The sequence below is a fragment of the Tenrec ecaudatus genome, chromosome 1, assembly GCF_050624435.1.
Source record: "Tenrec ecaudatus isolate mTenEca1 chromosome 1, mTenEca1.hap1, whole genome shotgun sequence".
Lineage (NCBI taxonomy): Eukaryota > Metazoa > Chordata > Mammalia > Afrosoricida > Tenrecidae > Tenrec > Tenrec ecaudatus.
This window is the reverse complement of record NC_134530.1, coordinates 213196031-213223164: the sequence shown is the minus strand read 5'-3', so window position 1 is coordinate 213223164 and position 27134 is coordinate 213196031. Positions and strand designations below refer to the sequence as shown.

Sequence of the window (27134 nt, the reverse complement as noted above, 5' to 3'; positions counted from 1 at the left end):
GAAATTGTTAAATTTCTTGGCAGCCCCAACCAACTAAACTCAATCAAGGTAGACTAGATAACATGGGGATGCTTAATTTTAATAGATAAATTTGACTCAGACTTAAAAATCAAAATATTCCCAAAAAGAAAATTCCAAGAACGGATTAATAGAGTCACTGGTGAAGTCTAGTCAATATTTAACGAGGAAAAGATCATAGTTCTACATAGACATGTTCACAGAATTGAAGTGCGTATAAAATATCTGACTTTTCACTTTCCCCTCCCTTGATAATTTATAAATTATTATTATTTTGTCATGTCTTACACTGTCTGATATCTCTCTTCATCCACTTTTCTGTTGTACGTCTCACAGGGAGGAGGTTATATGTACAACCTTTTCATCATTTCCCCATTGTACCCCACCTTCCATCCACCCTACTGGCATCACAACTCTCAGCACTGGTCCTGAGCAGTTCATCTGTCCTGGATTCCCTGTGTTTCCAGTTCCCATCTCAACCAGTGTACATTCTGTGGCTTAGCTGGATTTTTAAGGTAGATTTGGGATTATGATAGTGGGGCGGGGGGAGCATATAGGAACTAGAGGAAAATTGTATGTTTCCTCATTGCTACACTGCACCCTAATTGCCTCATCTCCTCCATGTGACCCTTCCATAAGGGGATGTCCAGTTGCCTACAGATGGGCTTTAGGTTCCCACTCATTGACAGTGATACGATTTTTTGTTCTTTGATACATGATACCTGATACCTTGAACCCCTTATAGCCACATAGGCTGGTGTGCTTCTTAAGGAGCTGATACAAAGGGCTGAAGTAGAAAGCAAATGTTTTGAGAATAATGATGACAAAAAATGTACAAATATGTTGGACACAATAGATATGTTTAAAGATTGTCATGAGATGTATGACCCCCAAAAAATGATTAAAAAAAAAAGAAAAAATCTGACTTCTCATTCTTAGACTTTGCATTACACTATAATGCAAACCACACTAGAACCTTACAAATTCTTTAAAAAATGCTGTAGATCAGGCGAATGTTAATGATTGAATCCAAAGTCCTCTAAAAGGTAATATGCTATGATTAAATGCTTTATCAAATGACACAAGAATGTTTCATGATTAGAAACATGCCAATATATTTCTCCATAAGGACAACGGAATAGAGAACAGACACCTCCATGGAGAAGGGAAGCCAGTGTTTGCCTTCGTATAGGAAACAACACATCGCTGTTTATTCCCACCACTTCTGTTCAGCACGTACAGCTGGCCAGCGCGTCTGTACTGTCAGAGGGGCTGCAGTGAATCCCAGATCTTTGGGACTGCACGGTGCTGCAAAGCCCAGTGCTGCAGCGCTCTGGAAACCTACAGAATGATGAGCAGGTACCAGAGCCTGTGCTGAGCTGCTCAGCACTCTTCATGTGCTCCAGCTGCTCCACAGCATGAACCCGCTTTCCAAGTGCCTGGTTTTGTTCCTTGCAGGAAACAGGCTGCTGGTGGCCAGGTCCCAACAGCAGGGTGACCATGAGAAGAGGCAGAGTTAATGCTAGCAGTCCTCTGATCTCTGAGCCTGTCAGCAGGGAGAGTTGGGAAGGGCCTTTGGTCCAGAATTCATATGTGATGAAAAGAGCACACCTTGTTCCATAGCCTATTTGGCTTCTCACTCAAACTAGGACTTTCTGCGTGTCCACCACACCAGCCCGCCGGACAGGGCACAAGCTTAAGTGATTTGAATAACATTAAGAGAATGTGGGTAAAGGGCTTACTTTCCTCCATCCCTTCTTCCCCTTTAATAAAATTAAATATGATATTTAAAATATGGATAATCAGCGATCATATTGGAAAGGTAAGCATCTTGGGATGCCCATTTAATAGAAAAAAGTACCCTTGCATTAAGGGAGTACGTGAGTGGAGGCCCATACGCAAATATGATGAAGAAAGCTGATGGTGCCCGGTTATCAAAAGATATAGTGCCTGGGGTCTTAAAGGCTTGAAGGTAAACAAGTGGCCACCTAGCTCAGAAGCAACAAAGCCCACATAGAAGAAGCACACCAGCTTGCATCCTCATGAGGTGCTGAATGGATCAGTTATCAGGCACCAAAGAACAAAAAAAATCATATCATTGTGTGCTCACCTCCCTGATATGATCACTGAAGACAATGTGTGCATAAGCAAATGTGGTGAAGAAATCTGATGGTGCCTGGCTATAAAAAGAGATAGTATCTTGGGTCTTCAAGGCTTGAATGTGAACAAGCAGCCATCTAGATCAGAAGCAACAAAGCCCACATGGATGAAGCACTCCAGTGTGTGAGATCACAAGATGTCGAAGCTATCAGGCATCATCAGAACAAAAATCATAGCATTGTGAATGAGGAAGAGTGTGGAGTGGACACCCAAAGCCCCCTGTAGGCCATTGGATATCCCTTTATAGAAGAGTCGTCGGGAAGAGACAAGCTAGTTAGGGTACAGTGTAGCAACGATGAAACATACAAATTTCCTCTAGTTCCTAAATGCTTCCTCTCTGCCCCCCCCCATTATCATAATCCAAATTCTACTTTACAAATCTGGCTAGACTAGAGGATGTACACTGGTGTAGATGGGAATTGAAAACACAGGAAATCCAGGACAGATGATCCCTTCAGGATAAGTGGTGTGAGTGATGATACGGGGAGGATAGAGGGGGGGTGGGCTGGAAAGGGGGAACCGATTACAAGGATCTACATATACCCTCCTCCCTGTAGGGTGGACAACAGAAAAGTTGGTGAAGGGAGATGTTGGACAGTGCAAGATATGACAAAATAATAATTTATAAATTAGCCAGAGTTCATGAGAGAGAGGGGAGTGGGGCGGGGAGGGGAAAAGGTGAGGAACTGATGCCAGGGGCTTAAGTGGAGAGCAACCATATTGAGAATAATGAGGACAATGAATGTTCAAATATGTTTTACACAAATGATGTATGTATAGATTGTGGTAAGAGTTGTATGAGCTCCTAATAAAATGATTTTTTAAAATATGGATATTCATGTAAAGGAGATCAGACTTACTGGTCAGATAGACCCCTTAGATTTAGAACTAAACATATCTCTGCATAGGAATAATCAACCGTTTAGGATCAAAAGGGCACCATTTACACAAGGACACAGTTCAGAGAGTTAAGGAAGAAGGGCTATGGAACATGGGGTGGAAATGGAATACGCAATGGCACATTGGAAGGACTTTGAATGGATGATTTGATTCAGAATGTGTTTCAATGATTAATTGTATGGCCGTGATCTGCTCTGTAAATTTTCATGTAATTGGCAATGAGGAGTGAAGTTAAATATATAAATATACTTATAATGATAGATGCTAAAAGGTGCCATGTATCATAAAAGAGCCTCCAATAGCTTTGGAAAGAAGAAGTAAAGTTGGAAGCTAGCACTACCTAGGATGGCTGTGAGTAGGAACCGACTCAAGGCACCGAGATTGGATTTTGAATAATGTCAAGACATTGAAGCTTCAGTAGTCAACCCAGTGCAGGCCTGGTTTCAACAGGGAAAAAAACATCCGAACACAATCGTATGTCCCCAATTAGACCTCAAACATATCTGACAAAGCACTCATATTGGGGATATATTATGAACTCTCACTTTTTCAATAATAATTTTTCAAAAAGCGGAATAAAATATTTGACAAGTTTTCAGCAATGAAGACACATGGCTGGTAAATACGGTCAGAAAAAAGTGTTCAGCAGCACTAGGGAGTGGGGACAGGGATACTATGTCATATATGTTAGAATAGCCACACAGGAATGGAAAACTAATACAAAATAAGATGGAAACATCACTATATGAAGCTATGGGCCATCCATTAGGGGGAAGGCAGGTGTGAATAACAAAGGGCCCCCTGCATACGTTTTTGTCATGAGTAAGCTGTTACACATAATACTATTCTCATGCCTCACGTTGTGTTGGACATGACAGAAATGCGCACCAAGATATTAAAAGTTTCCTATAAGTGATTTAACAAATACCTCGGTATCATAATGATATTTTGACTATAACTAAGTATATTAGAATCAGGTGCATGAATATTTACAATTTCATTGACTACTAGTCCGCTATAGCAACTAAGAAATATTGAAGAATCTTGGAAAGTAGCTGTAGATGCAAAAGAACTGGGAGAAAGCGTGCTTCCAGAAGCAACAAGCTGAAGGAAAGACTTTGAGCTAAAAGAGGAGAGTTTTCTCATGGACCTTCAGAAGGTCCTTTTGTGAAGGTTTCACTTAGCTAAAAAGCAGTTCTTCCTTATATTGACTTCATACTTTTTATACAAAACTCTGAATTTCTAAGCATTTCTATAAAATTTCTATGCAGACATTGACAATAAATTTATATGTGTATGTATATATATATACATGTGTATGTGTATGTATATATGTGTGTGTATACATATACCATATTGAATGAAGGGGGAAGTGCAGAGTGGAGACCCAAGGCCCAAGTGTCGGCCACTGGAGATCCCCTCATAGAGGGGTTTAGGAGAGGAGATGGGTCAGTCAGGGTGCAAGGTAGTACCGATGAAGAACACAGCTTTCCCCCAGATCCTGGATGCTCCCTCCCCGCAACTACCATGATCCGAATTCTACCTTGCATAACTGAATAGGGCAGAGGTTGTACACTGGTGCATACGGAGGCTAGAGGCACAGGGAATCCAGGGTGGATGATACCTTCAGGACCAGGGGTGTGAGGGGCGATGCTGGGAGAGTGGAGGGTGAGTGGGTTAGAAAGGGAGAACTGATTGCAAGGATCCACATGTGACCTCCTCCCTGGGAGATGGACGGCAGAGAAGGGGGGGAAGGGAGACTCCGGATAGGGCAAGATATGACAAAATAACAATGTATGGATTACCGGGGGCACATGAGGGAGTGGGGAGCAGGGAGGGAAGAGAAAAAAAAAGAGGACCTGATGCAAAGGGCTTAAGTGGAGAGCAAATGCTTTAAGAATGATTGGGGCAGGGAATGTGCAGATGTGCTTTATACAGTTGATGTATGTATATGTATGGATTGTGATAAGAGTTGTATGAGCCCCTAATAAAATGTAAAAAAAGAAAAGAGGAGAAAAAAAAGAAAATGATTAGGGAAAAGAATGTACAGATGTGCTTTATACAATTGATGTATGTATATTATGGATTGAGATAAGAGTTGTATGAGGCCCTAATAAAATGTTTTAAAAAAATTTCAACTCAAGGAACGACATGTGGTCAAGAATAGAAGAACTGGGTTCCACCAGATACCCCACTTCCTTCCAAGGTGCCTCTCAAAACACACTTATTCGCTGTTTTGTGCCATTGCTGACTCACAGTGACCCAGTAGGACCAAGGGAGGACGTCCCCTTTACATTTCCTAGACCATACCTGCTTACAGGTGTAGAAAGCCCTGTTGTTTGCCTGCAGAGCAGCTGGTGGTTTCCCTGCAGACTTATGGGCTCACAGCCCAGCGAATAATGATTATGAACCCCGGGTTCTTCTTAGTTGCCCTCGGCTGGATAAATCATTCAAAGTTTAGGCAATAGCTGGGCAACAAGGTGAGGCAGAGGAGACCCAGAGACTTCGTTTGGTTGAAAACTGGATGACCTGTCCTCTCCCCTTTCCCTTCTCAGAAAGCCAAGGTAGGTGTTGTTTCCTGAATGTATTACTGCGTGCCCCGAATCTAGGCACTATAGTCTTGCTATTCTGTAATTTTGATGATATTATTAATCTACTAATTTTGTTGTTCCCGCTTCTGTCATACTTGCCTGCTTAAGTGAAAGGACCTTGACAGCTGAGCCAACTAGGAGGTGGAATTTGCCTTTGAAAGCTTGCTCATAACTGTTTTCAGTGCTGCAAATCAGGAGAGTGCTTTAGCTTGCTGCAGGGCAGCTAGCCGAATAAAGAGTCCTCTTCATTTCCAAGAAAATATAGTGGCCATTGCTTATTTGAACCCACAACATAGGGACTCAGAAGTACTATCAAGTGGAAAATCACCCAGTAAAACACAGCCCAGCAGTAAAACTCTTAGTCATAACATTGGTCATAGAGACTAGGAGCATCTCCACACAAGAGAAACTCTAAGAAATTTTTTTGTTTTATTTTAATTTTTTTAACCGAGCTACAAAATCAAAAAACACAAAACATGATTAGGTTATTTGATTTGTGAAGAGACTGCTTACTACACTAGGGAATGTTTTAAATCACTACTAAACAATCTAGCAGCATAAAATGAAGTGGTTCTATCCAACTCTGAGAATATCTTTGCACCTCCAGTCAAAGAGATTGGAGGCAGTCCACTGCAGGCACGTAGACTGAATTAGCTCCTTCCTCACACTTACATGAAGATGATCATTGTTGTTTCCTAGAATGTATATGATTTATCGTGAATTTCATAGTACGTAACTCAAGTTTTTAACAGAGAATAATTGGAATTTGAATCTCCTGGTCAGGGTTCACATTTTACTTCTAATGCAATGCAGCCATAGGATAAGCACCATCCGGTACAGCGCACTGAATGTACATTCTGTATTCCTCACAATGCAGCAGAGTCATTTGAGGTGATCCTGGTTGAGGGGTGGTGATAAAAGACTGAAGGCTCATTTGCATGACTAAAGGAATGTATGAAAATCGCTAATATGCATGGGGACGAAAGCAGATCATCTGTGGATAGACTGGTGAAGAATGGTGAGACTAGGGCAGATATAACACAGGAACTGAGCTTCACACTTCTTTCTGATTTCCCAGGAAGGATCAATTGTCAATGTAAACCACATTACAGTAACAACCCTAAGAAATACTGAAAGATTATTTCTTCTTCTCATCAGTCTAACATGAAATTCACGTCTCCTGTCTTCCTTGCGGTGTGGATAATACATTGACATATGTTTGATTTTATCCAGTTCTTCCTCGCATCTTTGAACAGGCACAAAGTGGAAACCACTGCACAGACTGGGATCAGTGGATCGCCATAATTGTGGAATCCACCGCTGGTGGTTCCATCTTTGCTCATGTTAAGTGAAAAATAAGGGAATGTTTGTATTCAGAAGAGAAGCAAAGTCAATAATGCTAATATTGCATTGATAGCTTGTGAGCAGCTGAGAGAACAAGATTATAATCATCTACATTTTATCATTGTTAATATCCATATTGATTAAGGTATTTTTTTTGCAGAAATCCTTTTATATGAAGTTGCAGGTGCAGCTCAGGTTCTGGAGACTACAAAACATTCACAACAGGCTCATGTGTACTCTATTGATTCTAATAAGATCTCGTTTGTTTGAGTAAACCCCTATTGGGGGTAAGTTGAGGGGAACCGTTGCCTCCGAAGGACCTTCTTCAACAACAGATCCCCTGACAACTGTCGATCTCCAACCTACATGGTTATGCATTGAACATCTCGGACATAAAGTGTTTTTGAATGTCTGATTTTTCATATGATCTAGAATTACAATGTCTTCACAAGTGGGAGTGCTAAAATCTACATTGAAAATAAGGTTCTGATGATACACAGTCACCCGTACTGCTTTACATAACTACTCGATGCTATCAAACAGCATTGAAGTCGGTGTTGCAGAAACCATATCATGCTGCTGTTAGGTGCCATCGAGTCCCTTCCAACTCAGGGCAGCCTGAGATTCACCAGAAAAACACCACCTAGTCCTGCACCAGCGTCACAATAGTTCCCACGTTTGAACCCGTCTATGCTGCCATTGTGTCGATTCATCCCATGAAAGGTCTGCCCTTATTTGCTGCCCCTCAACTTTACCAGCAATGATGTTCTTCCCCAGGAGCTCGTCACTGCTGGCAACATGTCCAAAGTGCCTGAGACCAACTCTTGTCGTCCTTGCCTCTAAGGAGCATTCGGGCAGTGGTGGTTTTGAGTGTGTGTGTGTGTGTGTGTGTGTGTGTGTCCTGCACACTGTGCTTTTAAGAGTTGTACACTCTACAATATGTAGGCTAAGGCCCTTTGGTGTTACTGTGGGGCAGGCATGGATGTGTTCCTAATCTATGCCTGAGTCTAGAAGTTGGAAACCACCAGCCACTGTGCAGAAAAAAGTAATTAGAGTCTGGAAACCCTTACAGAATTCACTCACATGCAGTGGGTTTGCTTTATCTTAATAAGTATTGTGTGAGTCTATACATTAAGTAAAAAGAGTATGCATTTTAATATATTTAAACCATTGAATTGTTGGTGTTGGTACGTGTCACTGAGTTGGTTGTGAACCATAGCAACGTTATGCACAACTGGGCAAAACACTGCACAGTCCGGTGCCATTCTCACAATTGTTCCTATACTTCAGCCCGTTGCTGCAGCCACTGTGTGAATCCATCTGGTTTAGGGCTTTCCTCTCTTTTTCCACCCTTCCATTTTACCAAACATGATGTCCTTCTCCAGACTCTGGTCTCTCCTGATATGTCCAAATCATGTAAGAAGAAATCTTGCCATGTTTTCTCTAAGGAGCACATGGGTATTATTTCTTCTGAGACAGATCAGTTTGTGCTTTTAGCAGCTCTTGGCAGTTTCAATGTTCTTCTCCAGCACCACCATTCAAATGCCTCTATGCTTCTGTCTTCCTTATTCAGTGTCCAACTTCACATGCACACGATGCAATGGACAATACTCTGACTTGGATCAAGAACACCTCAGTCCACCAAACAACATCCTTGCCCTCCAAAATTATAATGTGGTCCCAACCAGAAGATTACCTAGTGTGATATGTCTTTCAACTTCTGGACTTCTGCTTCCATGAGCATTGGTTGTGGACAAAAGCAAGACAAAACCCTTGACAATTTCAACATTTTCTCCATTTATCATGATGTTACCTACAGTTGGAGTTGTGAGGATTTTCATCTTTCTTTCATTGAATTTAACTCATACTGAGGACCGCAATCCTTGACCTTCATCAGCAAGTGTTTAAATTATGCCTTACTTTCAGCAAAGCAAGCTTGTTGTCATCTGCATACCACAGGTGCTTAATATGCTTTCTCCAGTCCTAATACCACACTCTATATCATATGATATTGTATCTCAGACAATTTGTTTAGCATATACATTGTACAAGTCTGGTGAGAGGATACAACCTTGATGCACACCTTTCCATATGTTAAACCACGCAGTTGTCCTATGTTGTGGTCACATAACTGTCTCTTGTTCCACGTGCATGTTGCTCATGAGCACAATGAAGTGTTCTGGAATTCCCATTCTTCTCAAAGGTATCCACAGCTGATTATGGTCCAGAGTTTAATGTCTTTCAATAGTCCATGAAACATAAGTAAACATCTTTCTGGTAGTCTTTGCTTTGAGCCAAGGTCCATCTGCCATCAGCAATGGCATGCCTTGTTTCATGTCCTCTTCTCAATCCTGCCTGAAATTCTGACAGTTCCCTGTCAGTGAACTGCTGTAACCAGTGTTGGATGATCTGAAGAAACTTTCATTTATGAGATGTTAGTGGTATCCAGTTTGAACATTGTGTTGTGTCTCCTTTTTTTTAGGAACTGGCAAAAAATATGTATCTCTTTCAGTCAGTTGGCCAAGTAGCTGTCTTCCAATTCCCTTCATAGACAAGCTGGTGCTCCTGAGCTTCTTGAGCTCTCTGAAACATTTCAAGGAGTCTTCCATAGTTCCATCGGTGCCTTCAGCCTCGTTTTTAGATAAAGCATTCAGTGCACTTTGAACTTACTCCTTCAGCACAATTGATTCTGGTCCATATGCTACCCGCTGAAATGGTGGAGTTTTGGCTAGTTCTTTTTGGTAGAGTGACTCTGCATATTTGTTCCATCCTCTCTTGATGTTCCCTCCAGCAGTCAATATTTTGTCTGTGGAAATTTTCAGAATTGCAACTTGAGGCTTGAATTTTTCCTTGAGTTCTTTCAGTGTCTGAGATGCTGAGCGTGCTCTTCCCCTTTGGTTTTCTCATTTTAGGTCCTAGCACATTTTGTTATAATACTTGGTTTTCCCTCTCTCGCTGCTCTTTGGCATTATCTATTCAATTCCTTGACTACATCCTTTCCTTTGTTTACACTAGGATTGAGTGTAGGTTTCAGAGATTCTTCAGACACCCGCTTTGATCGTTTGCTTTCTTCATGAATGATGGTTTTAATATCCTCCCATAGGTCATCAGATTTTCTGTCATTAGTGTTCAAATCATCAATTGTTTTCTTCAGATATTCTCAAAATTCATACCTCAAGGTCATATTTTTACTCTTGTACATTTCTTTCATTTTTTTTCACTTTTATCCTAAACTTACATCTGATCATTTGATGGCCCTTAGTCTTGTTTTAGCTGCCGATATTGAACTTCTCCATTATTTCTTCCCATAAATATTGTCAGTTTGATTTCTATATATTCCGTATGGGGAAGTCCATATATACTGTAGCTTTGTGTATTGTTGAAAATAGGTATTTGCTATGAGCAAGTCATTTGTTTTGCAAAACAGCCAGTGAAGTTTCCACATCAGATCTCACTGGGGCAGTCTCTGGAATTAGTATCAAAGATTCGTGATTCAGTGTCCCAGGGGCCCTTGACACCGTGACTTGTCCCCAGGATTCACTCAGAAGCCTGTTCAAAGTTGTCCATCTGGTGCATCCCACCAAAGGCACTCCCCACTTCAAGTGTCCCCAAGCATTTCAGTCATTTTTCCCAACTGGAATTCTGTCCTTGTTTTGCAACCAGCAGATATGCATCTTTCCCTCCAGACTTGCTTTCTTCCCTTTCCTCTCTCCAGCGTTGTTCTTCTTGTCAGTGTTCTTCCTCCATCCAACAGAGTTGTCACCTGGACAGGAGGACAGGCTCTCGAGAGGCATCTCACTTCCTGTTCCCCCCTTCCCCTTTACCATCTGATCCTGGCTGACATGAGGTGCCCTCTGGCCTAGTGACTTTCAAAATGCCTACCTAGAGCAGATGTGGTATGGTTCATTGACACTGATTAGGCTCTCCACCAGGCTGAGTGCCCTCCCACCCCAGCCAATAAACTGGATGTCCGTCAACCTAAGCTTGTGGCCAGATTGCTGCTTTTTCTTGGAGGAGTGGACTCTATACAGTGTTTGTCCATTTGTACTTGACTAACTTCATTCGGCATAATAGCTATCTTCCAGTTTTTTGGGGGGAGGGAGCATTGTATTCCTTTATGTGTATGCACCAGGGTTTCTCCATCCAATAGTATACGGATGGGAATTTAGGTTGTTTCCAGGTGCTTGCTTGCTGTGGTGAACATGGAGAGCAAACATCTATTCCTTATCTGCTTCCTTTTTTTTCCCAACAGAGGAACTAATTAGAGCTAGTAGACATCTGCGCATCCCATCATAGCTGCCCTCCAGGACCAGAAAATGAAGACCGATGCTCACACTACCAACCAGTTACTTCCCCTCAGGAGTGCTGTCAAACTAGCATCCAAAGCAGCATGCACTCCCTCAGTTGTCGCAGAGCAACGTTCTAGTTGTACCCATCAACATGTAATCAACAAGTAAGTACAAATTCAAATCATCTTAGAAACAACAGACGTCTTCAAATCAAGGAAAGAAATAGGACAAGGACAGAGAGCAAACCACCAAAATAAATAAATAAATCATAAAATCACATTGATGAAGAATAATGCCAGCAAAGTAATTTTTAAAATTATGTATATTTCAAGAAAACAACAAACAAATTAAGGAAAAAAAACAGTCAACACCATGCATGAATTCAAGAAAACAATACAAGTGGAAAATGACAAAAATAAATAGACAATTGGAGACCATACACAAACAGCAAATATAAATCCATGAGATTAATATTACAATTTTTCAAGGATCAAAGAGTAGTATTCAATCAATTATACAATCCAATTAATTATATGTTAATTGAGTGAATAAAAATAAAACCTAAATACTAATGTATATGAGGAAATTTTTTTTAATTAAGAAAGCCTAACAATTATGTGGGACCAGATCAAGAGAAACTATTTTCCTATGCTGAAATTCAGAATAGAAAGAGGCCACAAACAAACAAAAACAAAACCCCGCAGAGGGTAATGTTGAACCGTTGCTTTTTGAAAACTTCTCAAGTATCACCAAAGACAAAAAGGTATGCATTCAAGAAGCTCCAAAATTTAAGCTGGAATATCCACTTAAGAAAAATAAAATTCTGTATTTTTTCCTTTGATCTGTAAACAGGCTAATTTATTTTGCTAAATATTTTTTAAGAAGCTTTTATAGATATAACATTTTATATGCATACACAACATAGGTAAAACAATACATCATGCCCATTGACTAACAAGACACATGCATTCTCCATGGTGAATGTAGACCAGTGTTATGAAATTAGAAACCATCTGAGATATTACTTACTGACACGAACGCATCTGGGAGAAGGGGACCAGTCCTGCTCCGTACATGTGATGGCGGTGTGTCCATTCGGGAGACTGTAGCCACGATTACACTGAATATTTACAGACTGACCTTGTAGATAATAACGCTGTGCATAATGAACATATCCATTTTCCACTTCATACAATTGACATCTTCCTAAGGACCACAATCATAATAGTAGTAATAAGTTAAAAGTGAAAATCAGGGCAGAAAGTGTATTGAAATTTATTTCTGCAGTGTTTAAATGAGCACATGTAAGATTCTAAAACTAATGAATTAGAGGACGAAAAGTCAGGTGACTTCAACATATTCTTTAGAAGAAAAATAAATATTCAAAGCTACTTACACTGTTTTTATAATTTAAATATTTACATTTATAACTTAGGAATATTTTTATCAATGTTCTCCTGTGTTTCTCAGCAGAGTGTCATGGACACCCACTCACAGAAGAACACAACTATTTGGGTTTTGCTGTGACCACTCTTCTGAAGGCTCTATATTTTGGCGTAAGATTCAATGGCAGTCGCTTCTCAGGGCTTTTCACTGCTCTTGAAGGAGTCACCAGCTACAAATTTAAGGAAGTTCACTCACTGAGGCATGGGACCTTTGGCGTCCATCCTTCTCTCGTGCAGGTAATGTAATCCCCAGAATACTGTGAAGGTGTCACAAACCCCGAATTACAGTAGTAGTAGTAATATTTCCCTGTTGCTACTGGAAAGTACGGTCGATATCTCTCTGCCTGATACAGCCAACCATGTTGTATTTCTGGAAAATGACAAGGCTGCCCTTGGAATAAAAAATAAACAGAGTACAGATAATATTTTATCTTAGTATTTAAATTTTCACAGAACATAGAAGTTATTTAACTAGATACTGGAGAACATCTTTGCTGATGAGGATGAAGCTACATTTAATTGATCTGATGTTGTACACAATTATGTTTTATTCTCTGAAATTAAACCGTGAGATCGAGTGAGCTGGTTTCATTGAGGACACATCTTTCTAATAGTGAACCATTCTGTTAAAGGACTAAGGCTCTATATTTACCATCCAGCTATTTTCTGCTCTTCTTTCTTTTTATCCCCAGCAGAAACCAGAGTACTGTTTGCTGTTTCCCTCCATATCTACTCACATAGTACAGGGTAATGAGAAATTTTAGAGTAGGAATAATTGAAATATAAAAACACACGATTTAAGATTAAGCTAAAATTTTGATTATTTCTCATTTTAATTGAGGATAAGGTGTTTCTTTAATGCTCTATAAAATATTTACTTTTATTAAGTTAATATATTAAGAGTAATTTTGGCTTATGTCAATAAATGCTACTTTCTTTATCAACAGGGTAAGCCTATTTTTCAGATCTTGTGCCATATTTATGGGATAAAGTAAAGATATAATTCTATCACCAGACTAAATTAAATTTCTTTCATTTAATATGATTCTTCTATTTACAGAAAACAATGTTGTTAGTTGACATCATTCACTTAACAAGTTACAACACCAATTATGTCAGGAGAGATGCTATCACTTAAAAAAATTATTTTAAACAATAATGCCTGTCACTTCTGTGTAATTGGTCATATGTATTATTTTTCTTTAGGTTGGGGCATGGAACTAATTCTGTCCCATTAATTTTAATCAACTCTTAGATAAACAAAAATATAAAATAAAGATAAAGCACACTGGGAATCAACAATGAATTATTGGAATTTAAAATTAAAGGTACATTATTATCATTAGATGCAGTTGAGTCTATTCTGATTCCCGGGACCAAATCCACACAGAGCCAAGCACTGCTTTCCCTGCTCCATCTGCACTCGTTTGAGCCCCTCTGTGCAGCCCTGTGCCCGTCCATCTTGGTGCAGGTCTTCTTCTGTTTCGATGACTTGCTGCTTTACCAAGGAACGTCTCCTTCTCCAGGGACCAGTGCCTCCTCTTAAAAGATTTAAAGTATGACAGATGAAGGCTCACCAACCTTGCCTCCAAGGAGCTTTCTGAGTCTACTTCTTCTAAGTCAGCTTTGTTTGCGCTTTTAACAGTCCAAAATATCTGCGATATTTTTCATCAGCACCAAGTTCACATTCATTGCTTGTTCTCTGAGCTTCCATATTTGATGTCATTGGTTCTCAACCTTCCTAATTCCGCGACCCTTTAATATAGTTCCTCATGCTTTGCTGACCTCCAACCATAAAGTTATCTTCATTGCTACTTCATAACTGTGATTTTGCTGCTTTTATGAATGGGGCAACCCTTATGAAAGGGTCATTCGAACCCCCAAAGTGGTCATGACCCACAGGTTGAGAACCACTGTTCCATGTCAAATTTTCACATGCACATGAAACCACTGAAAGTATTATGGTTTTAGTCCTACAAACCTTTCTTCTCAAAAGTGACATCCTTGCTTTTCAACAATAAACAGAATTTGGGATGCAGATTTACTGAGTGACAATAGTCATTAACTTGTACAACTGAGATTTAAACCCTTGTCCTCAGATTTTCAATCCAAGGTTGCTTGTCCACCTCGTTATGATGCTTCCTAGGGTGAATAAATAAAATAGCCAGAAGAAATGCCTTTCCTAAAGTTACAAAATGAATACATGATCAAAAGAAATTTCATTATATCACACGTGTGAGCCCCTAGATAATTATTTCTCATTATTTATTTGGAATTCTGAATACTTGATTTCAGGGTCCCTATGGTATCCAGTAGAGCACCCTGATTTACTGGTGGGTTCTTCTTTGACTTCAAGCCACAAGTTCAGCAGTTCAAAACCACTGGCTGCTCTCTGGAGGAAAGATGAGACTTTCTATCTCCATGAGGATTTATTAGCTCAGGAACCCCAGGGGCAGGTTTATTCTGTCCTGCAGGGTCTCTATTGTTGGAATCAACTTGATGGCAGGGAGTTTGTTTTGGGGAGGGTATGTTTGGATCTGAGTTTTGTGTCTTTTACAGGATCTGTCCCTGAAGTGAATGTAAAATTCCACATACAGTCTGATCATCATTGAGATCCACAGAACTAAGAACAGATTTCTACACCTCTCTTCCCTGTAACCAAGTCTCTGAGCTCATTAAAGGCTCTTATTGCAGTGTAGGTTACAACACGGTGCTAACTCAAACTGATCTTTAAGAAAGATTAAAAAGATTATAATTTTATAACGATTGCTAAGAATTCTAAGTGCAATTGATTCTGTTCATCTAATCCCACATCATATAATTATCAATGCAGCATTTTCACATTGTTGGAGTCATTCTAGCATTTAGAAACTTTCTGAATAGAGAGTCTCTCCTAATTCACATTCACTTTCATGAGTGATTTTTTTTGTGAATTTCTCCTAAATTTCTAGACTATCTAATGGCACAAATTATTAATGGGATAATTATAGTAACAGAGTCCTGCACCTGATCTTCACGTAACATTTAAAGAAATAACCTGATGGACAAGTCAGTTTCTCTATTTTGTTCCCAAGAATTCTAGAAGGTCCTTTACAGGAGGCCCAATGCAATTTGGTCTGAGTTCACCCATAGAAGGTTGGGCTTCTCTCTCAATACTAAAAATCAAGCATAAAATTATTTAATATTTTCCATATAAATCCTATTCATTTTGAAATAAGTTTCAGAGTGATAATAACTTTCTTTGCTAGGTACTTAGACATTTGTTCATGTATCTTAGGATTGTGTCTGTTTTAATATTGAAGTAATGGGCCCCATTTTATCACTATTTATGTATTTTGTTTCCTACAATATCCAGTGTAATGATGGTATATAGTGTACTGCAAGATAGAAACAAAGAAAAAATTAAGTGTGAAAATCCAGAAATTAAAAACAAAACTTACAAAGTACAGAGAAAGCACCAGTATATTGAGTCACAATCTGCTTTATGCAATAATTACTTAAGATTGTAAAACTTTTTCAACACCTCTTTCAAATCATGGAGCCTAATTTCCCTCTTACTGAATGTGTGCTGGACTTAGTTTCTCACATCTAAGGTCCAGATACAGCTGAAGTTGGAATCACTATTAGTTGGAATCAACTTGATGGCAGTGAGTTTGTTTTGGGGAGAGCATATTTGAGTCTGTTTCTGTCTCTTTTATAATATCTGTATGTCTCTGGTCACTGTTGTTTTTGTTGATTGTTGTTCTTGTCATTATTATTGTTCTTGTCAGGTGCTGTGGAGCCTGTTCCAACTCAGTAGGGACCGTATGTGCCAGAGAACAAAACAAATCCCTGCCTGGCACTGGCCCATCCTCCTAATCGTTCTTATGTGTAAACTCACTGTTGCAGCCACTGGTCAACCCCTCTTGTCAAAAGGCTTCCCATTTTGGCTCCGCCACCACTTTCCCAAGCATGGTTTCCTACTAGTAACGCTTCCAAAGCAGCTGGGAGGAAAGTTGGCTGCAATCCAAGCAGTGTATGGAGGGGTCCACGTGTCCAGAAACTGAGGGCTCCTCCTCAAAGCCAGGTGAGTGAGCCTCATTGGAAGCAGATGCTCCAGCCCAGTCAAGCCGTCAGGTGATTGCGGACACATTGCAACCATCTGGTCAGCTTACTGGAGAGAGTCTGGATCAGAAAAACAACTAGCCCTCTTCAATCCTGACTGATAAAATCAGGAGATAATGAAGGTTTGTTGTTTTAAACCAATCCATTTTGAGGGGAATTTGTTGCACAGTATTTGATCAGTAGCAAAATATTAGGTGTTACTTTTATCCCTCAAGCTTCAATTATGATATTGGGGAAGTGAAACACATATTCCTATTCACACATACACATACACTATTTTGAGTGATTAAACGGTTGTCAGCATTGAAAACATATCCAGGCTTCCAAAAACTTGGAACGCTTACTGTGATAAGCATAGAATTGTAAAGGGGTCCTAATTTACATACACAATCAGCAAAATGTTTGCTTTTATTGTGGTTATGGCTTTTCTGTGCAGTGGCAATTCATTTCACTATTTTAAAATCGATCCGGACATCATTGCAACTTACAACTGCATCTGGGCACAGGTTCCCAGCCGCGGCTCGTGCACAGTGCAGTATTTCCTCTGGTCGTCGGATAAAAGCCAGTTTTACAGCTGTATTTGATTTCATCCTCACTTCTGTGTGTGATCCTCTGAGGTTCGAAGAAACCATTTGCAATAGCAGGAGGATTACATATGACTTCTGAAAAAACAACAACAGGGTGCCGTACATGAAAAACATTTTAAAATCAAAGTTATTTATCCTAAGTCCAATAAACACATCATCTAAAATGAGCACAGCCTAGTGTTCTTCCTGCTACATCTCTCCTACATCCCGCCACAATATTTATTATGTGCTGTAACTGTTCCCTTGGGACACGACCATTCTAGTTCTACAAAGTCTTCATACTCTCCATACCATTCCGTCTCTGCCAATGATCTCTATATCCCTTTAAATACTCCCCTCATTCCCGTCACTCTCTTTAGTGAAGTTTTACTAGTCACAGTAAGTATTTACAAGAAGTCTCGGTTCAGTCCCTCCAGATATATGGTTGTATTCTGCAACCTTGACCTTTTGATGCAGACATGGGAAGTCACAGATGTCCCTAAGGAGGAAGCCTTAGGAACCGTGGTGTGACTTTGTATGGACCCTTCCCCGTGGCTCCAGGGATTAGGCATGCACACCGAGAGATATTCTAGCAAGTATGCATTAAATTATCATCAGGAATAGAGTTGCCTTCTAAACTATATTGGACATTAAACATGAACAGAAAATACTCTGATTTATTAGACTACTGAGTTTTAAAGATATGTTTTTGTTAGTGTAATTTTCTATAGCTATATCCTAATTAAATTGTGCTGAGTATAAGCAGACTCTGTTTTTCTAAACATTAATTATATTTAACTATCCTCTAACCTACTCTATCTCAATTGAAAAAGCCACTATTTATTCCTCTACATCAAGTGCCAAATTTCAACAATGAAAAAAATTTCAAAGTTTTTCAAATTAATTATCTCTCCTTTTAAGTATTGCAGTACAAAAGTGTCATGATTGTTTAGATTGATGCCATGTTGTAATTTTGACTAAAAACCTGCATAGAAACTCAGTATTTCCATGAACTCATGCAAATGCCCCTAATTTACTTTTTTGTTGGTCCCAAATGTATTGTCCCAGAGTCACCTATTTCTTAAAGCCACTTCACTCATCTCTCATCATTAGCGTTAAGAAAGCCCAAGAACATCATTTTCCTTTGTGTCTTTATTTTCAGGTCTCATCCTGGAGTTATTTGGGGAGCATATTCAGAAAATTTCATTGGATAGATTGCATTAACTCTAGTTTCTTAGATGTGGGGTTCCATTTTATTTCTATTGTTTTTCTAATGTATTAATTTATTATCTTAGTTTTAAATATGAGAATAATTCAAACATACAAATTACAGGATAGGATAAAAAGATAAGAAATATTTGTAAATGAATTAGGTATTAAGGCACTTCTAAGGCAAGCTCTATATGTAGACCCATGGTAGCTAGTTAGTTAGATGTTGAGCTGCCAATCATAAGGTCAGTGGTTCAAACCCATCAGTCATTATGAAGCCCTAAAAACACTTAAATGTTTGGAAACCGAAAGAGGAAATTATTCTCTGTGCTATAAGTTCACTGTGTTTAGCAACAGGTTCTTCTGTGTGCTATGGGAGGTTGTGTGTTCTGTACCGAGGTTGCTAGTTGGCTATTGCAAAGCCAGAAAACAGTTTAAGAAGAGTGGGAAATATTTTTTAAAAAATTCAAAAACACATATTTGAAAGCTGTTAGGGCTATTGAGAATTTTGAAAATGTAAGACGTCGTAATAATTTTCATCAGTATTTTGAAAATCTAAGTTTACTTCTTCAAATTGTACAGTAAACATTTCATAATATATTTTAATATAGAGAATTTAATGGATAATTTCTGTTGAATATCTCAGGGGTGAGATTGACTCCAAGCTTCTTTATAAGAAGAATTCTAGCTTTTAAGAGCTTCAGTGCACAGTAAAAGAAGTTGTGTTTTATTATAAGATTGAAATATTTTAATTTGAGTAAAGCAGTTTAAACTCTGACAAACCCTTATGTGTTTCAGCACATTTTAATTTATTGAAATAAACTCACTGCCAATCAGTAAATTAAATCTCATAGAAAACAAATAGGATGGAGTGGAACTTTTCCTGTGGGTTTCTAAGGCTGAACATCATTATGGGAACAAAAAGTCTCATCTCTATCTTTCAGAGCGGTCAATGGTCTCAAATAGGTGGCCTTATGGTTAGCAGTGATACTTGAGAAAAACTCCCTAGGTCATGTAGTTTGCACTGTGCACTATGGGTTTGGATCAAAGGTTGTCATGTGAAGTATAACTTGACCAAAATATTTTGTACAATGTAAACTAATTTAAATAAAGCCATTGTGTTCTTCTTCTATCTCAGGCTAGCCAACACTACATTGAAAGATCCTGGTTAATTTGTTTTATGGGTGAGCAGAGTAAAGAGTGGAAATCGTGTATGTGTTGTATCTCAAAAACTAGAGCTAGCAAAGGAAAATGAGCACCCTTTTTACAGCAGGTAGATATACCCAGACACAAGTGTCATATTCGAAGAACCAAAATGTATGTTGGCCAGTGAATTAGGCCTTTTGTTCGCAGAAATCAGTAGAGACTATTAATTGGGATTTGTCTTACATATTTACAAAAAGCCTTTTGATTTTTAATTGTATCTATTTCATTCGTAAGCCTTAGACATTAAGCTTTTTTGTGTGTTTGATTTGTTTTCAAATTAAGGATAGTTTCTCAACTCCAGGCTTTTATTTTCCCCAGGGATGTTAAACTGCTGTTTATTCCTTCCTGCTCTTCGCTTGTCAGCTACTCCCCCTCTCAGGGACATGCAAGATTATCAAATTTTAAACTAGTTCTCTCAACCTTCTTATGTCTTATGCTTATCCATCCTTTCAACAAAATTTCATTTTTGCAATCTCCACTCTCTCTCTTCCTATTCTTCAACCCAATTCTATCTGATTCTTAACACGTCTGTCATAGGGGTGCCCTTCTGAAAATTTTTTAATTTTTTTAAATTTAAGTATTTGTTGTGTTCTAAACACTATATTTGTTGGTATAAAATTTGGACATTTTCATTGTTTTGTATAACTGGTCAGATAGATTCTCTGTAATATTTGATCCTATTGATCACTTATTTCTGAAATTTCTCAAATACTCATATTATTATGTTCTCTTGCTCCTCCTCATTCTTAAGTATTAATTTAATTTAATTTTATAATTCTTCCAGCTCTTCTTTCTCTATTCTACTTGTTTTCCAAGGCTCAGTCCATTTCACCTTTTGATAGGATGAAGGTAAAAAATCTAAACTCTTCAGTGTAAATTGTGCTGTAGAAGAAAATGAAAAGTCTTAAAACTGGACAAATAAGCTAGCATCTCAATAAATAGTGAAGAAATTACAATTGTCAATAATTTCAATCTTGTTCAGTCAAAAAGCAATTACTATAAGAGCAGTAATCAAGCAAACAAATGACATTACATTTGGCACACCTATTGCAAAAAGCCCCTTGAAAGTTTTTGGTTTTTTTTTTTTAATCAAGATGGCACTTTCAGGCGGGTGTGCCTGGCTCAAGCCATAGTATATATTTTTAATTAATAAATCTTTTTATTGGGGCTCATACAGCTCTTATCACAATCCGTACCTACATCAATTGAGCAAAGCACCCTTATACATTTGTTGCACTCGTCATTCTCTAGTCTCGAACGCATGGTAGTATTGACAATACAAATGGAAGATTAAAGGGAAATGTGTGTGTTCAAATGCCATGGTGAAGAATGTTGAACACACCAAGAATAAACACATCCATCCTGACTGAAGTAGAGTCACGTGCCCTTAGAAAGTGAGGATAGTGAAACTTCCTCCCACTGACTTTGGCCGCATCATCAAATTTGCCCAGGTACCAGACAATAATTCCATGGTTTTTAAGTTAGAGTGCGAGTAGAGAAGAGAAAAACATAAATAAGATGAACTGAACCAGTGACTGTAGCAATTGGCTCCAAAACCTGGCAACGAGGTCAGGATGGGCCCCGCCGGGCATGCTCCCTTCTGTTATATACAAAGTTGTCATGAGTTGAAACCTACTCAGTGAAACTGTCATCTCCTCCTACGTTTCCTTTTACTCTCCATCTTATTACCATAATGGCATTCCTTTTATTTAAAATTTTATTGACATATAATTAATGCACCATAAAAGCCAATGGCTTAAATATATTAAATAGAGTTGTACAATCATCACCAGAATCCATTTCAAACATTTTATTTATTCTTGTGTCATTATTATTATTAGCTTCCCAATTCCTCTTGAGCCTCCCTGCCATAACCCTCAACTCAAGAAAACAAAAACAAATCCAAACAACCAGAAACCTCACTATCATCAAGTTGATGCCACTCATAGTGATCTGACATGGCAGAATGGACTGTCGCTGCAGTAGAAAAGAAGCCCCTGTCTTTCTCCCCCAGAGAATCTGGGGTTTTCAAACTGCTGACCTTGCCTAAACATATGCACCAGGGCTCCCCATAATCTTAAAGAACTAGTAATCTATTTACTGTCTCTATCCTGGATTTCATATAAGGAAAATCATACAAAACAACAACAACAAAAGCTACGATACAGTAAAGCTTAAACTAAAAGAAAACAGAAGGTAATAGAAACTAGAACAAATTAAAAATAGTTAAAAAGAAAAACAAATGATAACCTGCTAAATTTGAACCTAAATATATCAGTGGGAGAAAGACTGGGCTTTCTATTCCCATAAGCAAGTCTCAAGAAGCCCACAGGGGGTCACTATTAACCAACATTGACTCGATGGCAGCGCATTTGGTTTGGACAACTTCAGTAATGCACTTTTCAATGTACTCTGTCTGTGGGCAAGATTATTTACACCCACAGCAAAGGAATGATGGAATACTGGTTTATGCTTCGGGCTGCTAACCACAAGGTAAGCTACTGGAAACCATCAACCACTCTGTGAGAAATATGAGGCTTTCTACTACCATAGAGTTACCCCCTTATTCTTTCCTTGTGACCCTTCTGTGAGGGAGTGTTCAATGGTCTACTGATGGGTTTTCGGTCTCCACTTGGACCCCCATCATTTGCATTGATCTATTTGTTTGTTTTGGGTCTTCTGTTGCCTGATGCCTGATCCTGTTGACACTTCATGATCACACAGGCTGCTGTGCTTCACCCAAGAATGAGATAGCCTGGGTGCAGCATAACACCAACAGAACACACAACATTCCTCTAGTTCTTTAATGCTTCCACCCCACTATCATGACCCCAGTTCACCCTTTCAGATCTGGCTACACTGGAGCATGTACACGGGTACAGATAAGACCTCTCGACACACAGAATCCAGGAGAGAGAAACATCTCAGGGGCAGTAATGGGAGTAGCAATACCATGAGGGTAGGGGGAAGTGGGGACAAGGAGAATTGAGGAACTGACTACAGTGATTGACATATTAATGCCCCATCCCTGGGGGAGGAACTACAGAAATGTAGGCAAAGGGAGACCACAGATGGTGTAAAATATGAATATAATCATAACTTGTCATTTATCAGGGTCCCGTGAGCATGGGAGGGTGGGCGAGAGAGGGAATTGAAAGGAGCAGATACCAAGGGCTCAAACAGAAAGAAAATGTTTTTAAAATGATGATGGCAACATATGTACAAATGTGTTTAATAAAATTGATGCGTTGATTGTTATAAGAGCTCCCAATAAAACTATTTATTAATAAATAGTAATAATTTTAAAAGGAGTTACAGCCTCAGACACACACAAAGGCTGTTCTCTGCTACGGGATCGTGTGAGTGGGAACTGACTCAATGGCAGTGGATTTGGAGTGGAGTAGACTATAGGGCCCACAGAGAATAAGCTGCCACCATGTCCTTCTGTTTCTCTTCTGATTCCAGGTTGGATAACACTGATGTTTGTTTCACTAACGATGGCTACCTTCAAAAAAGGCATACTCATTCTTTTCATAGATGCTTCCAAATATCTCGACTAGTATTTTCATGTGATAGCTTTTTCTTCTTTCTCGTCTTCTTACAGTGTGATTTTTTTAACTTCAACTATCTATACTCATATGCTTTTGTTTGACTACGATAATTTAAAGCATCCTTTTAAAAACACATCATGCTTCTTACAACACAATATTCCATATATACATTTTTTAAGCACATAGAACAGTTGAGATTAACCTTTTGGCTGAACCTACTACCGTTAAGAAGTCCACCTGAGTTAGATTACTTTTGTAAGCACCTACATCATTGCTGATTCATATTATCCTTATAGTTAATTAAAATGTCCTTTTACATCTTCATCTCCCAGGTAGACACCCACCCTCCTCTGATTCTTCCAATTATTTGATTTTTCCATCTGGTATTAATATAATTTGCTCTTTTAGCAGAAAGGGATATTCAAAGAAGACAGCAATTGTTTAGGAATAGATTATGCCTGGGAAGTAGGAAGGCTGCTCTAGGTCTGCCTGGAAATATGCTTCATGACAATGAACTAGCTACCTAATGAAGTATTAAAAGTTTCTGGCCTTGTTTATTTCTATTTTCAAAATGAGAGACTCGTATCAATTTATTTCAAAGTAGATCTCTCCAAGAAAAAATCTGTTCTCTATTTTTCTTAGAGGACATCTTTATTCTAACAATACTGACTCCTATAAACTTAATATTACATGTGAGAGAAAATTAATTGTTCATTATAAAAAGATACAAGAAATAGAAATATTTGATAAAATTATTTAACACAAGGGGTAGAGCGAGTCTATACCATTACCTCTGCATCCCGGAGTTGGACTCCACCCGAATTTGGTGCACACAGCATCCCCTCTTTCACTGTACTCAAAGCCCTTGTTGCATTTATATTGAAATCTCTCATTCTCTTTATACATTTTGTCTGGCGATATAGAATACCCATTTGTGATTTCTTGTATTTTGCAGGAAATTTCTAATTAGAAGAGAGCAAATTACATAATGTTAATTATAAATTTAAGGATAAGACCAAGATAAAATGATATAAGAACACAACTTTTTTATTGCATTATCCAGCCAAGGGAACCAAATAAAAATTCCATTTTGACTTGAATGTTTTCTGCCCAATTTATCAATTATTCTTATCGTTCAGTTTTGATGGCACTAATATAATTTGCTATTTTATTTGGTGAGTGGATAAGTTGATCATTTTTAAATAAATGGTGACAGGTAACATTCTTCAAATATACACATAAAGTAAATTAAATAAATATTCACTGTGATAAGTATTTTCACTAAGAGAACAACAAAAGCTGCACATTTTTAGTTACCAGTGGACTGAACTCTTTATCAATAAAATTGATTCAGTTCCTTGTCATTACATTTCCGAGAAGTAGTTGACATTTTTCTTTCATGACGTCCTCATCCATCCAGTTTTATTGTCCTACCATCATATTTGACACTACCTCCCTTCAAACAAATCTTCCTGTCATTACTGCGATCATACCTAACTCCTTCAGCCTCTAGTACTTCCAAACCATTTTCCAAATGTATATTTAATAATATTTCCTCCCGCCACTCCATTGCTTAATCCCTAAATCAGCTTGAATAAGAAGCAAATTCTTCAGTGTATTATATAAAGCACCGCAGAACCTTGCACTGGCTTATCTCCAATCCATCCTTAACTTCTGTCTATTTTCATCGTACACTAGGGTCTCCATGAACAACAAGTAGGCATCAGTGAATGCCATGCTCCTTGAAGTCTCACTACATTTGAGTCTCCCTCCAACAGAAACATCTCCAACTTCTTCTAAAATTCTCCTTGAGGATTTTCTTAAGTATCTGAAACTCCAGGAAGTGTTTACTTGGCATAGAAATATAGCAAATGTGACATCCTCCACCCCATCACGTGAGAGTCTGTAATATATGCAGCATGTGCCAGGATGAATATTGTTATCATCATCATTGACTCTACGACGTAGTATTTTTGGAAAGAGTTCCTAAGGAACGAAATGTTTTGCCATAGTTCTAACTTTGGGACTGGAAAGAATTTGGAAATTTTGATGATGTTAGAAAGCAAAAACTGAAGAAATTTCTGCCAAATTATTGGTAAAATGAAGTATGATGCAATGTCAAATAAATTGACCATACTATTTTGACAAAAAGGCCAAAATCATGAATTTGATCATAGGTCAGCAATATTACAACTACATATTGGCTTACAGTTCACTAAAGAATTATTTTTAAAAGGCAAAGTTTCATTTAGTGGATTCAATTCAATTCATCCAATAGTTACCTGATACTCAATGCAAAGATATCAAATGTAAAACAAACCCACTTGTTAGAAGTGCTATTTAAAAATAGAACATTTTCAAACACAATGAAATGAACCAATTATAAATGCATTATTGCTTCTTAAATATATACAACTATGTATGTGGATACACAACTATAAATATATGCAAATACATACACAATGTGGAATTCAATATTACAGCATTATAGCTTGAAGCAAAGATGCTTAGCATTCTATTTCACCCTGTAAGAGCCAAGAACATTCTACTGATTATTAACAGCATCTTAAATCTATCATTTATGTTTCAGTATGATAGGGTAAGTAATTAGATTTCTTTGAACCTCCATTTCTTCAAAAAGAAAATAGAAATGATAATGGTAGACAAATTTAATAACTTTTAAAAGGTAAAATGAGATAGCTAGCACATGTAAAGTACTACCAATTACAGGAAAATAATACATGATCAATAAGAAGTCAGTTATTAGTATTATATTTTCATTTATAATGGAAAATGTGTTGAGATATCTTTATAAGAAAAACTAAAACCAACCAAACTCTCAAGTGAAATATGAATGCATCTTACCCACACATCTTGGTATTGTTCCACTCCATGTACCATCTGCTGAACAATGAATTTCTTTCGGCCCATCTAGCCTGAAGCGTGCCTGGCACTCAAACTGGACCACCTGTCCGTAAGAGTACTCCTGGTCTGGTTCTAATGCACCACTGATAACTCTTCCATTTTCTGGTTCTGTTACTGGTTCACACTTAACAACTGAAAAAAATAAATGTAACGTTTTTTCCAACAGAATTAAAAACTTTACCATAAAAAGTTGTGTGTATGTTTGTGTAAGTGAAACATTCCTACAAAATCAGAGAAACTTTTATTAAATGAAAATACCAAAAACTGAAGCCCTTGTTTCCTGAATATCCTCCGTGGATGGCTATACACATGCTCCATTTCTGTAACCCTATAGGATCATTAGGAGTCAAAACTGACTGGGTGGCAGTGGGTGCTTTTAGTGTGAACCATTCCCTGAAGGTTGTGTACCACATATTTATACATTTAGATGGTCACATTAGGCATACTCCAGGGACTCAAATTGTGTTATTTTTAAAGGGTTGGGTACAAAAAGACATCTGGATGGGGCTAGTTAAGTTACATAGAGTGGATGGAGTAAGGATTTTCTATAAAATTCTTGCTATTTTTGAAGAATGAGTAGGTTCAAGGTCATGATTCCTTCAGCCAAATACCATTTAAAATTTTCTTAAAACTTTAAAAAATAATAAGCTCCTATGACTCAGCTGTGCTCTTCAAAAAATCATGAAAGATTTGAAATTGGTCTTTGACTCTTTTGTTTTCATGACGAGCAGAGTTTGGGATTGTTAGTTCAAACTCAAAAACAAGATCTACATTTTACATACTTTCTGGGTTTGCTTTATAGATTAATGAGAAAGGGAAGGTCTCT

At 38.2% G+C, this 27134-nt stretch overlaps 1 protein-coding gene across 3 annotated transcripts in view; it reads right to left on the bottom strand.

Moving 5' to 3' along the window:
* Positions 1-27134, bottom strand: part of LOC142423356 (complement factor H-like) — a 72158-nt gene that overhangs the window by 25509 nt on the left and 19515 nt on the right. For all 3 annotated transcript variants that reach the window (XM_075528624.1, XM_075528618.1, XM_075528634.1), the window contains 5 exons: positions 26249-26440; positions 24175-24345; positions 17340-17513; positions 12944-13138; positions 12332-12508 (listed from right to left, as the gene is read on the bottom strand). In XM_075528624.1, coding sequence (XP_075384739.1) covers positions 12332-12508; positions 12944-13138; positions 17340-17513; positions 24175-24345; positions 26249-26440 — 909 coding nt within the window. The remainder of the gene's footprint in view (positions 1-12331; positions 12509-12943; positions 13139-17339; positions 17514-24174; positions 24346-26248; positions 26441-27134) is intronic.